Here is a 15739-nt window from a genome sequence, read left to right as displayed (position 1 = left end):
TTCTATTAAGAGTAATGACTGTTATAGGTTTTTGATATATAAATTTCAATAAGTTTTCTAATTTTAAGTTCCTCAAAAGGGATATATTAGTTGTCTGTTGCTGCATAACAAACTTAGCAGCATTAAAATAGCTCTTTTTTCCTTATCATTAAAATGGAAAGTTAATGGTAACTATTACAGAAAGTATGTAGTAACAATGCAGTAAGATTTAACTAGTGTAATATATTATATCAATCAAATTGAAATAATAGTGTTTGAGAATATTTTTCATTCTTTTAACTATGCTCCAAATATTTTCCCTTGTCTGTAAGCATTCTTAGGTGATATCATTTTAATGACTGCAAAGTATTCCATTATGTATGTATACCATAATTTATTTTAACAAATTTGTAATTGTTGAAAATTGCTTTTATTTTTCCACTTTATAAACAACACTGATATAAACATTCTGTGGATTTTTTCAAACTATTCCAGTTTAACTGCCTAGACTAGGCATGAAATTGATAGTTTTGAGGCAATTACCTTAATAAAATGTGTGATGTATTTTATCAGATTGCCCTGGGAAGAATGAAATAATTTGCACATTTCCTTCCTATTCCCCTTAGAAATCCAGTTACTTTTTTTAAACTTTTATTTAGTAAATATAAATTTCCAAAGAACAGTTTATGGAAAGTAGCTTCTTTCAGTGCCCCTATATGTGTGGCAGGGACGCAAACACTTAAGCCGTCTTCTGCTGCCTTCCCCAGGCACATTAGCAGAATGCAAATCCATCAGAAGTGGATCAACCATTACACTATTGACACCCATATGGGATGTCAGTGTCCCAGGCCACTGCTCAACTTGCTGCAAGATATAGGTACTGGCAAAGACTTCTTGGAAAAGACCCCAGAAGCACAGGCAGTCAAAACCAAAATTAACATTTGGGATTGCATCAAATTGAGAAGTTTCTGTACTTCAAAAGATACAGTCAGGAAAGTGAAGAGGCAACCGACAGAATGGGAAAAAATATTTGCAAACTATGCAACAGATAAAGGGTTGATAACCAGAATCTACAAAGAAATCAAGAAACTCCACAACATCAAAACAAACAACCCACTTAAGAGATGGGCCAAGGACCTCAATAGACATTTTTCAAAAGAGGAAATCCAAATGGCCAACAGACACATGAAAAAATGTTCAAGATCACTAGCAATCAGGGAAATGCAAATCAAAACCAAATTCAGGTGTCACCTCACCCCAGTTAGAATGGCTCACATTCAGAAATCTACCAACAATAGATGCTGGAGAGGATGTGGGGAAAAAGGGACACTAACCCACTGTTGGTGGGAATGCAAACTGGTTAGATAAATATTTCTTGATTAGGGTGAAAATGTGTTATGCATCTATCATTGCTAATATGTAGAGCATAACCAATATTTTTATGGTGTAACTGCGGACTTAATGCAAGGATTTACAATACTGTTACAAGAATGAATTAAAGTATAGTGACTCAAATTCCTTTTGTAATGAAGCAGAGTATGCATACAAACATATGTACATCCATATTCATGCTTCATTCTTCAAGGCTTTAAAATTGTGCCTAGTGATTTTAATTTTCATCACTTCCAAAAAACAGGAATTATAGACTAAGGATCACAATTAGATGCATGTATGTTTGGCCGAGAGGAAAGAGATTACCGAAATGAAAACCATGCATTTTGTCATGGAGTACATAGGACGGAGATGCTGAGTGTTGTCATATTATATTACTCTAATCTATTAGCTAGCACTTTTTAAAATTCTTCTGAAAGACATCTCAGTTACGTGGTGCTCAACTCATCTGACTTACTTATCAACTTTGTTTATTGTAATAGTAATGGGCACAGGAGATTTGGACCAAAGCATTTATTGACAAATGTTCTTGGACTTAAGAAAAGATGCCAGTAAAGTGTACTAGTGGAAATACTGGGAGAGAGAGTGCCAGAATAAGCTAGAAAAACAACTGGACATGGGCAAGGAAGAAATACCATTTGAGAGCTTGTTTGGAGGTTCTAGCAGGGGAGCGCAGCTACTCATATACCCTTGACTGAAGACTGGTCCTCCTCTAGCGGGTAAGGTCTTGCTCTTCGACTGAGCGCACAGCTTCGGGAGGGACGCACATGGAGCGGTGAGGGAGGGAGGAAGGGGACACCCGCCTAGCCAGCCAGATCAGCCGAATCAACCCTGGCAATCAATGGGGTGACAGATGTCACAGCCAGATTGCCCTCACATCCGGAAGAAATACCATTTGAAATGAGATCTGTTAGTGCTGAAGAGGCCAATATGTTAACCGTCACATATCAAACTCTCAGAATCTTGACTTCACCACATTTCAGTTGGTTGACCTCTAAAATCAACCTCTCCATGTCTGAGTTTCTACATCTTAAAATAGGGATAATATTGCTTCCCTCAGAGTTAACGAGATTAAATGAGATAACAAGGTATTAAAACAGTGCCTGGTATGTAGTATATACTCAGAAAATATTAACCAATGTGTTTTTTTAATTATCTCTTTCATAAATATAATCTACCAGAACTGCCCATATTACTGGGAATGGTCCAGTGAAAGATCAGACTTTGAAGTCTTATAGATTTGAGTTTAAATCTGTGTTTTTGTTTTCTTACTGGCAATATCAGAAAAATAGCAATTATCCCCAGGGGTTTTGTGAGGGTAAAATGAGTTAAAGTATATGAAGTGCCAACATGATTTTTTCTTTCCTTTTTCATCTTCTTTGAAAGCACGTTTGGGTAAAATTTTTTTTCACTGTTCATTTTACATATGATTTCTTTAGTTATGATTTGGGATTATTTCATTCCAAAGGGAGTAATATCATTATAGTGTGCCCTACTTTCTCATTTCTTCATAATTCTGAAAGTCTGTAGTCAGAGACAAGAATGTGCTAACAATTGGGTCATTGGCTCATCCTCTCTTAACAAGTCAAGCACAACAAAAATTGATCTTTATAAATGTTTGTATTTTACATATACTAACGTATATGAGAACTTCAGAAAATTAATGGAAAATGGATTTAATCAGGAGAGAAGGAAGAGAGAAGGGGAGAGATAGAGAGGTGGTATTTTGACTCACTTCCCGGGTTTGAAGTGGGGCAAGTGAAGCTGGGAGCTGGAACACAGTCCATATGTCCCATGGGTGGCAGGAACCCAACATCAAGCCATTACCACTGTTTGCCACTGCTGCAGTAGCTGGGGGCTGGAGTCAGGAGTGGAGCTGGGCCTTGAACCCAGCACTAATTTAATTTGGCGCAAAAATTTTTGAAATCCATATATTGTTTGGTCATAATATGGATTTTCCATAGACTTTTTGAAAATCCGTATTTTGCAGATGGAGACATTTCAGAGCTGTTTTGGAGCTGTACACAGTCTGCTACATTCTCATATATTTCTGTCTATCTCTGAATCATGCACCATGTGCAAAATCAATTTTAATGAATATTTAGTAAATGAGAAACTGTTGAGATAATATCTGTATTTAACAATGTGGAAATTATATAGTTTACTGGCATGGAAAACGTTCATAATTGATGTATCCTGTCAGAGCCTTTATATTTCAGTATTTCAGTGTTTAAAAAAACATATTCTAGAGTTGCACAAGAGTAAGCTTTTGTTTTTTCCTGATGGCTCTTGTAGTTATTGTTGCAAAGACAAAACATTCTATTTTCAGAAACAAAAGCTGCAGAGTGAAATCATCATACAGATATTTAATTCTAAAAATAACTTACTGAATTGAGAAAGAGTTGGTGTTTTATACAATATACTTTGTCCAAACTTGCCACTAGAGTTAAACTATAAGGGAATGCCTTAACTCCAAATACTTATAAATGCTATGACATTTCAAAAATTCATCATTTACACATAGTTCTTTAGTCACCAGGTGTTCAAATTGATGTAGAGATTAAACTTCCCTAACCGTGGAGACCTCCTGCAATAGTCTGCTGGGAAACTTCTAGGTGAACCTTTTATTACACAGCAAGGCTGGGCTGTACTTATAGAACCACTATTTATTCTGTTTCTATGGTTATTTACATGACAAACTTAAAAAATAATATTTGGATGATACAGTTATAAGGGTCAGTAACTTATGAATCAATGAATTGTACTTCATTCCTTGAGGAATCTTTTTTGAACTAATCTTCCTCACTGTTGACGGAATGGGGGAAATAAGTGGTTCAGTTTTTGGCTAGAACTATGTGTAAAAATACTTGATTCAATGACTAGATAAGACCATGTTTGATATTCAGAGTCATAATTCATCTGAAAACAGATGCTAATAAAATTCTTGAAAATAGGAGCCAGCATTGTGGATTTGTGAGTAAAGCCACTACGTGTGATGACAACATCCCGTATGGTTGCCTCTTTCATGTTCTAGCTGCTCCACTTATGATCTAGTTCCCTGATAATGCACCTGGGAAAGCAGAAGATGACTGAAGTGCCTGGGCTCCTGCTATCCATGTGAGAGACCCATCTGAAGCTCCTGGCTCCTGGGTTTGGCCTGGCTCAGATCAGGCCTTGTGTCCATTTGAGGAGTGAACCAATGGATTGAAGATATGTCTATCTCTCCTCTCTCTGTAACTCTTGTTTTTCAAACAAATAATCTTTAAAATAATTTTAGAAAGCTATTTGGTATCTAAAGAAGTTGGACATTCCCCCAGAAAGTGTTTCTTTATGTATTCATTAAAATTTTCTTAAAATTACATAGTGCAGGGGGCCGGCGCCGTGGCGCGCTAGGTTAATCCTCCACCTGCAGCGCCGGCATCCCATATGGGCGCTAGCCAGGTTCCCGGCTGCTCCTCTTCCAGACCAGCTCTCTGCTGTGGCCTGGAAAGGCAGTGGAGGATGGCCCAAATGCTTGGGCCCTGCACCTGCATGGGAGACCAGGAGGAAGCACCTGGCTCCTGGCTTCAGATCGGCGCAGCGCCGGCCGTAGTGGCCATTTGGGGAGTGAACCAACCGAAGGAAGACCTTTCTCTCTATCTCCCTCTCACTGTCTATAACTCAACCTGTCAAATAAATTAAAAAAAAAGTACTTAGTGCAAAGGAAAAATCAGGTAAACTACTGCAGAATCATTTTAAATCTAAAAGACAAGTCTGAACGACTAAACTTTTCATGTATTAGAAACTTGAAAATACTTGTGTATCTTGAGGATTACAACTATGAGGATGTACTTGTAAATGGCCATATCGGAAGCACCTTTTACCTGTGTTTCTTATATGATACACAACATTGTAACTGCTTGCTTTCTCATTGGTCTCTCCTCAGAGGAACTTTATTCATTCAACTTGCTCAACAAATATTGATTGCCCTACTGCATGATAAATGTTACAGATACATTGGAGAATTAATGGCACCAAAATATATACTTTCAAGAAAATTATATTTTAATGTTAGAGACAGAAATAAAACTACACAAGTGAGTGAAAGATCTATTATGTTAGGATTTTCTTAAATGTTTATCTCTCTGCATCATTAGCATCTAGTACAATTCTTGAGCATAAGAGAGAATCGGAAATGACCCACTGCTGCATTGATTTGTTAGTGTGAATACTTAGAAGAACAGAAGCATAATTCTTGTCTTTGCCATTGCTTTTAATTGTAAGTAGCCATTAGAGTCCTGATTCTTGCCAATGGATATATAGACATAAGGTTCAGGATTATGGAATACCTTTGAGAATAAAACTTCAGCTAACTCGGGCTCCATTATGTATGAATAAAGAAGTCTAGCATAGTCAATGGTTTTGATGACCTTCATAGTTGTGGCCCAAAAGATGGTTATATTATCTAACTCTTTGGCTCATTGCAACCTGGCAGTGAGCATAAACTCTCCTTCCAATATACTTCTAGACCTTGTTATTTATATCTTGGCTTAGTGTTGAGTGTTTTAGTAATATAAGGTTAATTAATTGATTTTTTTCATGTGATATACAAACATTTGGTCCTAGCTATTTCTTAGACTAGCATCTGCAATAACAAGGATGAATAATGGTCATATGTCAAGGTGGAAAGGAAAATATTTTAGAAAATAGTGTATAGTCTTCTAGTTCCATGTGCTGGATAACTTTTGGAAGCTAGATGAAAGGCTGTGTGTAATGAGAATCTGCACACAGCTGTTTGGAATGTGAGTTTGGGTGGGCCAGTCACAGAAGAATGTTCTCAAGACTTGTGAGTGACTGTCACCAGAACCTAGGGAAAATGGCTTCAGACTGGGTTCATCAGCCCAGACATTCCTCATTCTGACCTCAGCTTCCACACATCTTCTGCCAGTTTTATCAGAGTCTAGGTTTTCCAGCCAATTCTGTGGCATCTTCAGTGCTGCCCACTCACATACACATACACATGTATAAATAATCCACACACTTCTGATTCTTTAGTAAAGAACTAGAGTTCTTCCTCTTTTTTAAAGTTGCAACTACACAATACACAATCAATGCAGTTGAGTAACTTGCTTTTTAAAAAAGATTTATTTATTGAAAAGCAGAGTTACAGTGAGGCAGAGGCAGAGGCAGAGAGAGAGAGAGAGAGAGAGGAAGAAAGAGAGAGAGAGAGGTCTTCCATTCACTGGTTCACTCCCCAAATGGTTGCAATGGCCGGAGCTGGGCCGATCCAAAGCCAGGATCCTGGAGTTTCTTCCAGGTCTCCCACATTTGGGCCATCTTCTACTGCTTTCCCAGGCCATAGCAGAGAGTTGGATCGGATGTGGAGCAACCAGGACTCAAACCAGCACCCATCTGGGATACTGGCACTGCAGGAGACAGCTTTACGTGCTAAGACATAGCACCATCCTAAGCAACATGCTTTTTAAAAAGCTAACGCTGAGTCACAAACATGAACACCTGTGTATTTTCCATTATGTCAAATGACCATAATTTAATTTCTGTTAGTTACTTAGATTGCCCTGCATTATCAATAATATACGCCTATAAATTTTCCAATTATCGATCATATACTAATGGTATTTCTTTTACAGAACTGTTCCACCTAAGTCTTTATCGCTTGCTAAATGGTTAGTGTTTCTTCCAAGCCAGGTCCTGCTGCAACCTTTCTTAAACTGGATTAGTGGTTCAAAGAAGGAGGGAGAGTGATTATGAGTGCCTAGGCACTTGTCTGCTGTTCTGGAGAGAAGCCATGGTTATAGGCTTCTAAGTGGAAGACTCAACGTCTGTTCATAGCAGGTGACCACAATACTGTTTACTGGGGAGACAGGAGAATCAGAGATGTGCATAGCATTAAAGTCAAACACTGTATTTATCTATTTTTGAAATTTATGTATGTATGTATTTTTTATTTTATTTGAAAGGGAGAGAGGAAGGGAGGGAGAGAGAGAACAGGAGAGAACTCTTCCATCTGCTGGATCACTCCCCAAATGCCCACACCAGCTGGGGCTGAGCCAGGCTGTAGCCAGCAGCAAGGAACTCTGTCTGGGTCTCCTACATGAGTGTTAGGAAACCAAGTCCTTGGGCCGTCATCTGCTGCTTCCCAGCATGTGCATAAGCGGGATGCTGGATCAGAAGCAGAGGAGCTGGAACTCTAACCAGGCACTCAAATATGAGATGGTGGCATCCCGAGGGGACCTAACTGCTGCACCACCACAGCTTCTCCAAGCCAGGCCCTTTATGTTTGCACATCTCCGAAGGCCCGCTGTTTGGTGCCATTTTTCCAACTGTGTTTGTTTCTGTCTATGTAGTGCAGTGTCTTGGCTGGCTTTGGAATCCACCAAACATACCTGGTCACTAATAGTAAATACATACATTTAGTATTTGTGAAGCCAGAGAGCTGCTTATTCAACTGTACTTGAATGAAAAAACTATAGCCAACAGACTGTAAATTACACGAGGCAGGCATATTGTCTGCTTTGTTCACTGTTGGATCCTCAATGCCTAGCACATTGCCTGATACATAACAGTATTTGCTAAGTTAAAAGAAAAAAATAAAAGTTAAAATATCTTAACCTAACAGCCAAGTATTTCCTAGCCCTGCTTATTTCCATAAAGAACTGAATCCATAGATGCATGTTATTTCAATCATGTTGCATAATTTGGGAGGCAGTAATGCAACAGTCTGTATCTGATCCAAGTGCTATTGTGTAGGGAAGGATATTTTTATTTCATTTTATTTAGTCAACAATGTTTAAGTCTGCAATTAAATGTATTATTTCCCCAGAGAATGAAGTTTAAGGGAACCCTTAAAAAATCCCATTCATGCCGGTTCTGGTCCCGGCTGCTCCTTTTCTGATTCAGCTCTCTGCTATGGCCTGGGAAAGCACTGGTAGATGGTCCAAGTTCTTGAGCCCCTGCGCCCATATGGGAGACTTGAAAGAAGCTCCTGGCTTCAGATCAGCCCAACTCCAGCCGCTGTGGCGATTTGGGAAGTGAACCAACAGATGGAAAACCTTTTTCTTTGTCTCTCCCTCTCACTATCTGTAAATCTAACTCTCAAATAAATAAATAAATAAAATCTTAAAAAAAGAATCCCTTTCCCAAGGGATCTGTAGATGCTACAAAAGACTAGAATCTTTCACTAGTACATATCATTATGTTAAAAGTTTTAGAAACACTGAAAGCGTCAAAATGCAGATTTCTGCAATAGATGGTTAGATGTGTCTTGTAATTTTGTAAAATGCTTTGTGCATTCACCACATCATAATCTTACTATTGAATGTTAATATTATAGGAAGTTATGTTAGAAAAAAAAAAAACACCAAGACCAAACCAAAATGGAAAGAAACAATTTCTCAAGCAAAAGATCAAAAGAGTTAATAATGTTTTGGCAGGCAAGATAAGAGAGAATGTCAGATGGTCAAGTCTATCCAGTGAGATTGGAATTTACTTATATCTTGGGAATGTTAAATAACTTTATTCTGAATTATCCAACTGTGGCATACAAACATGAAATTGAAAGTTTGCAAATCCAGTTTTTCCAAAGCCATATTTTTTTAAGAAGATTTATTTACTTATTTGAAAAGCAGAGTGACAACTAGAGAGCTCTGCCAACCACTGGTTCACTCCCCAATTGGCTCCAATGGCTGGGGCTGGGCCAGTCCGAAACCAGCAGCCTGGAACTCCAACATGGATGGCAGGGTTTAAGTACTTACTCTTTCTCTGCTTTCCCAGGGTAGGCATTAGCAGGGAAGTGGATCTGAAGCAGAGTTGCTGGGCCTGGAACCAACACTCTGATATGGGATGGTGGAGTTGCAGGCAGTGGCTTAACCCACTGTGCCACAAAGCCAGCCCCTAAAAATCTAGTTTTTAAATCTATCTGAATTATTTTCTTTACTAGTGTAGATGAATGTCATACCGAGAAACATTCCAAAGAATTTAAGTGGTTCCTCATTTGTGGCAGGAAGCAGAAGATACCATTACGGGAGTCACTCAGAGCTAGATATTTGGAAATTTTCTTGTCCACTGGGAAGGGCTCTGGTTAATATTCACATTCTCTTTAACTTTGGTATTTTGTGCCTTCAAAAATATCCATGTTTATATACTAGCTTTGTTGAAACTATAATACTGGGCCGGCACCGTGGCTCAATAGGCTAATCCTCCGCCTGCGGCGCGGGCACCCCGGGTTCTCGTCCCGGTTGGAGCGCCAGATTCTTTCCCGGTTGCTCCTCTTCCTGTCCAGCTCTCTGCTGTGGCCCGGGAGTGCAGTGGAAGATGGCCCAAGTGCTTGGGCCCCTGCATTTATGTGGGAGATCTGGAAGAAGCTCCTGGCTCCTGGCTTCCGATTGTCCCAGCTCCATCCATTGAGGCCATTTCAGAAGTGAACCAGAGGATCGAAGACCACTCTCACTTTCTCTCCCTCTCTCTGTCTATAACTCTGCCTCTCAAATGAATAAGAAAAACTTTATAAATAGAAAGTAAAAATAAAAAATATGCTCGTACATATACAGAGAAATAATTTTTATGCATTGTTGTGGGTGGTATATAACTGGGTATGGATAGAGTGCTATGGGAGCAGAAGAGGGAACAACTGCTAATTTATCTTAAAGATGGGTAGTTTCGCAGAGGTGAGCTTATTTTCACATGGTGTTTGAAGGATAGATAGGAGGCTATCGAGTAGAGAAAAGGGAATAGTTTTTCAAAACAGATTCACACAAGACAAAGCTCAGAGAGAGAGAGAGAAAGAAAGAGAGTGAGAGAGAGAGAGAGAGAATCTTCTGCCTATTGCTCATTTCCTCAAATGTATGCAACAGCTGGGGCTGGGTCAAGTCAAAGCTCTCAGGAGTGAGATTTCCAAAGTGAGTAGCAAGAACCCAATTACTTGACCAAGACTTCACTGCTGCCTCCTAGCACCTGCATTAGCAAGAAGCTGGAATTAAGAGGCAGGAGTGGGTTTGAAGCCAGGCACTCTGAAACGGGATGCTATGTCTTTCTTAACTGCTAGACTAAAGGCTCACTCCTTTTACTTATTTTTACATTCAAGATATTTTCAAATCCCCTTATTTGTCTGCACTGTAAGTCTTTATTTGGAAGTCAGAATTCGACTCAGTGATTTTTTTAACATGTGGCTGGGACCACTTATGGAACTAATTCCCCAAAATGATCTCCAAAATCATGAGTAGTCATTAAATGGTTACGTGTTACCAAAATATACATTGTTATTATGAAGTCACAATATTGTCTAGAGAGGGACTTTATGGAATTTTTTTGCCAAGTTAAGGCTAGAGTGAGAGATGCAGAAAAGGGCATATAAAAGATATTGGTATCATTATAGTTACCAAGCAGAAAATTCTAAAACGAACGTTCCTGAGCAATGTTATACATCATTTACAAATTAATACCAGATTCTTTAAATTCATCAAAAAACCCTATTAACATCTATGATTTGTTTATTTCATTATGCTTTAGTTTTCACTGAAGTACACAAATATGTGCTTCTTTTGAACTTAACAATCCCGAAGTATGAGATGCAAATTACTGATATCAATGTTCTCCTTTGGGTCACTCTATTTGTGCACATATTACTCACTATGCATGTTATCATTTTTGTAGCTCTGATCTCGATTTGATGTCATGTAAGTGTTTCTGCCAGTATTTAGCAAAATAACACTACTTTGCATAAGGTGGAATGAGTATCATGCAACAGAGCTAATTGAGTTAAAAGAAAAAACTATAGGACTGAAAAAAAAGTCTACTCCAGTTGATTTCCTTGTTTTGTCTGTTTTCTAGGTAACGATGGCCAACATTGGAATAAATGGAAATGATTCTATGGAAACCTGTGAAACAACGCTTTTTGCTCTTCGTATGGCAACATGGAATCAAATATTAGATCCTTGGGTGTATATTCTTCTGCGGAAGGCTGTCCTGAAGAATCTCTACAAGCTTGCCAGGCGCTGCTGTGGAGCACATGTCATCAGCCTACACATTTGGGAGCTTAGCTCCATTAAAAACTCCTTAAAGGTTGCTGCCATTTCTGAGTCACCAGTTCCAGAGAAAATAAATCAGGAAGCACCGAGCTTAACAGGACAGTAATACAGTGTAGGGCTAGAGCAACATTAGGGAAGATTTTGGCAAGGTATCAGTTAATTAGTAAATATATATATATACATATATATATATATATATATATATATGTATATATATATCCTAACTGGAAAATTCAGGCCTTGGTATACAGTTTGGAAGTATTTCTGTCAGTTCAGTTCTTGGATTTTGTTCGATTAACTGTATAATTGCACATTTCACTTGTTCTTGTCAACTGGAGATAGACACAATAAAATAAGGCTGTGGGAGTCAAACAGGTACCAGTTTTGAGCTTATCTGTGTTATTTGTGCTTCTGAAATGAGTGAATCTCTTATGTTAAAGCCTAATGTATTTACCTGGCCTTTTGGCTAGAGAATATCTTAATACTACATGCACAGTGAAATGGCTATTTTGTGAAAACTGTTCTGCAGCTATTCCTTATAGACTAGGCTTAAGGAGATAGGGCACCCTCATTATTTGATGTGATCTGTTTTATTCCTCATTATGTAGCCTCAGTCAATATATTCATGGTCATGACACCTGGAGTTTACTGTGGTTTATATAGTGACTACCACATTTGCCAGGTCTGCTTGAGCCTGATCTTGTAAGCCTGTTTAGAATGGGCTCATTCTTGCCATATTTACAAATACGATTGCTTGCATTTATTATGATGAAGGACAAGGATTTTTTGAAGGGGAATTTTTTTTTGGTGGAAAAAATGGATTTGTAGTTTTCCAGTAATTCCTCCTTCCTGTGAAAATGAGTGATGCACACTAATTTGTGGATAAGCAAAGGCTATATATTTGCATATATCCATGCAACTTGGGTTCTAGCAGTTCCCAAGCTCCACTAGAGATAATGAAAACAAGCAGGATCCCTGCCCCAATGATAGGTGCAAAGAACATTGAAGGTGCTTTATCTTGAGCTGTCATCAAAGTGGCTGAGAATGAAAGAAACACAATCAGTATGTAATATTCAAATACTGTTTGCTTTACACCCCCACCTCCACCCTCCCACACACTCACTCATGCAGATGGACGTCAGACAATTCTGTTGATCAGTTTATTAAATCTGTGAGACAGCATTTTCCTTAGCTACTAGCATCAAGGGAGAAGACTGAAAATTAGCAATGCATTCAGGAACCATTATAAAGTTTAACTGGGAAATTAAGGGATAATCTCTACCCAAATTTCCCATTTAGAATTCAAACTTTTTCTTTGTTGTATAATTCAATAAAAATAATTTCAGACTTCTTTCAAAATGTTGTAGGTCCATTGGAGAATAAGATAGGTGGTCTGCTCAACTGTAAAAAAATAATTTTAAGAGAATTCTTTTGCTTTCATTGTCTTAATTGGATTGGTAGTTTACATTGGAAGTCATCAACATTTGTGGATTTTGGTAAATGCTTGGGAGTGAATTAAAAGAAATTAAGCAGACAGCTTCACTGAATATTAAAAAGTAATCATGGCTGGCGCCACGGCTCACTAGGCTAATCCTCTGCCTGCGGCGCCGGCACCCCGGGTTCTAGTCCCCGTTGGGGCGCCGGATTCTGTCCCGGTTGCTCCCCTTCCAGGCCAGCTCTCTGCTGTGGCCCGAGAAGGCAGTGGAGGATGGCCCAAGTGCTTGGGTCCCTGCACCCTCATGGGAGACCGAGAGGAAGCACCTGGCTCCTGGCTTTGGATTGGCACAGTGCGCCGGCCATGGCGGCCATTTGGGGAGTGAACCAACAGAAGGAAGACCTTTCTCTCTGCCTCTCTCTCTCTCTCACTGTCTAACTCTGCCTGTCAAAAAAAAAATGTATTCAATTTCAGGTGACTTAAAGAACAAACACAAACACATATTGGCATGTGATTTTCTTAATTTAAGAGCCGCAAATGACTAATCATGTAATTTTATGTTATTCTCATGTGCTCATGGATAGAGCACATAGTAGATGCCTGATAAATACTTGCCAAATTGAATTATAAACAAGAATTTCTTTATGCAAAATGAATAAGGAATTGCAAAGTTTGTGTCTGTTTTTAATTTAAACTGACAGTTATATATTACTTATTGTGCTATATATATGTAGGTATGTATATGTGTGTATGTGTGTATATACTTATATGTGTGCATGTTTTAAAAAAGTCATTGCAATTTGTGATTGCTGTTATATTACAAAAGTGTTCTCATGTGTTCCAAGAGCACTTAAAATCCTGAAGAATTTTAGATGGTTCATTTATTTTCTAAGGAGGTATTTATTTCCTACAGGAACCAAAATCTCCAGCTGTTGTGGCGATGCTGTGTACAAAGCCACAGTGAACATTATCATGTATTTTGACTGGGGAGAAGCACAGCGGAGAAACTCTAGATCTCTTCTCCTTGAGACTTCTAATCTGATGGGAGTTATGGTCTACTGCTGTGATGCCTCCCTTTCTATGAGCATCTGCGCTGAGATCTTGTGTCATGACCATATGGAAATGCATGAGCATGTCAGGCATTGGGGAATGATGGGAGAGTGAACCACTCTGTGCATTTCCATGCATTTCCTGAAAGAGCTGTTTATATTATCTGAGCAAGTGTCTAAGGCAACCAAATCGGTCTTCAGATGGTGGTAAACCTAAGAAGTAGACATCAAAGTTGAAAAAATTAGTAAAATAATGTGCATTTACATTGATGTAGGCTTTTCATTCAAGGAACACAAATTTGAAGTGAATGCACCAATGTGCATAACTGACTTCAGAATTTTATTTTTTGCACATAATTTAGCACTTTACTGTTTAATGAACCATGAAGTGGAGTACCCACCAATAGTTTTCATATGAATGTTCAAAGTGAAAGTATGCTTATTCAGATTCTTGGAAATAATACAGATGGTTTCAACAAGGTTAGTAATTTGGATGTTTAAAGTTCTGTTTTAAAATTCATAATTAGATCTTCAGAGTCTAATGAATTCCTCTTTCCATTAGTAAGGTGGAATCCACACAATTTCACACACTCTTGGGGCATGTGATTTCTGGAAAATTTCATTATTCTGGACAAATTCTAAACATGTCAGGGTTTTTTTTCACTATTAGCGAATTTCACAAAAAAATCTGACTACCCACTCCCCCAACTCCCAACATGAAGGTCTTCATGATTATAAATACAGAAACAGAAAAGGGTGACTCATAATGCACTGTAGGTACACCCAAAAACATCAGATCCTTTATTGATGGATTTCATTAAGTGGTAGAAATATGGCATTTTTAATTATTTTCTAAAGATAGAAAAGTTGCTTCTAATTATCTATATAGCTGAAGTGGAAAATACCTAAACATTAATATATACACATATGAAACTTTATCTGTGTTATATAACAAGTGGTCATGTTTGTTCAGTTTCAGACTTATTGTTGTGCCTAAATTGAGTTTAGACCTCTAATAGGAGCATTCCTTAAATAGTGAGTGAACTTTTTGTGAAAATTGTTATTTGCTTTGCCTGTGCACCATCATTGCTCTAAATCAACTGTCTAGGGTGAGAATATAAAGTATGAGAATGTACATTTTCTTACTTCATCTGTGCATTAGGAGACTTTACCACTGGGTACATAATATTGGACTTTGACTTGTTCTGGTACATGTTCATGGTAGGTGACATGTGTTTGCCTTTGTTATGTGAATAAATGTATTTTGTGCTCTTCATGCTTGGATTGTATAAGAGGTTAAATAGTGATATGTATATTTTGTTGCTTGCATAAGTATGCAGCTCATGTAACTTTAGTGTTTTGACTAGCTTAAAACTTCAAACAAATGATTTTATAATAAACTTGGACCAACATATATCAAGAGTGATTATTTTTCTAAAATTTGGAAGTCTTGAATCTGAACTCCATTTTTGTCTGCAGTTGGGTGGGAAGAATTTCAACTTGCTTTCCGGTGTTACCCTTTTCTGTCCCTTCCGTGTCCACTCTTCTGTGACATTGGCTTTCTATGTTTCACCCGTGTGCCTCACTTTACCCATGTAAGTCATAATTCAGCTAGGAATTTGATAATTTCCAAAACCCCGTGGTCTAGGTGTATCGGTCAGGCTAGCTTAGGTTTGTCTGTGATAGTAACAGACTCCCAAACCTCTGGGAGATAAGGCTCATAAAGATTTTTATCTCACCTATGGCTCCTGCCCACTCAGAAGAGAAGTTTTGCTCATCGTGATTGCTTAGGCGATAAAACAGGCACTATTATGTATTAGTGGGAAAAAACCAGCACGGCAAATCATGCGCAAGCTGTT

General features: G+C 38.3%; 1 protein-coding gene across 3 annotated transcripts in view; it reads left to right on the top strand.

Moving 5' to 3' along the window:
* PTGFR (prostaglandin F receptor) overlaps window positions 1-15294 on the top strand; it is a 48566-nt gene extending 33272 nt beyond the window's left edge. For 2 of the 3 annotated variants that reach the window (XM_051856340.2, XM_070078192.1), the window contains exon 3: window positions 11200-15294. In XM_051856340.2, coding sequence (XP_051712300.2) covers window positions 11200-11502 — 303 coding nt within the window. In that variant the 3' untranslated portion in view covers window positions 11503-15294. The remainder of the gene's footprint in view (window positions 1-11199) is intronic. The other variant, XM_070078193.1, reaches the window with a different exon arrangement.
* The last annotated feature ends 445 nt before the right edge of the window (window positions 15295-15739 follow it).

The sequence above is a fragment of the Oryctolagus cuniculus genome, chromosome 7, assembly GCF_964237555.1.
Source record: "Oryctolagus cuniculus chromosome 7, mOryCun1.1, whole genome shotgun sequence".
Taxonomy (NCBI): Eukaryota; Metazoa; Chordata; class Mammalia; order Lagomorpha; family Leporidae; genus Oryctolagus; species Oryctolagus cuniculus.
This window is presented reverse-complemented; position numbering and strand designations above follow the sequence as displayed.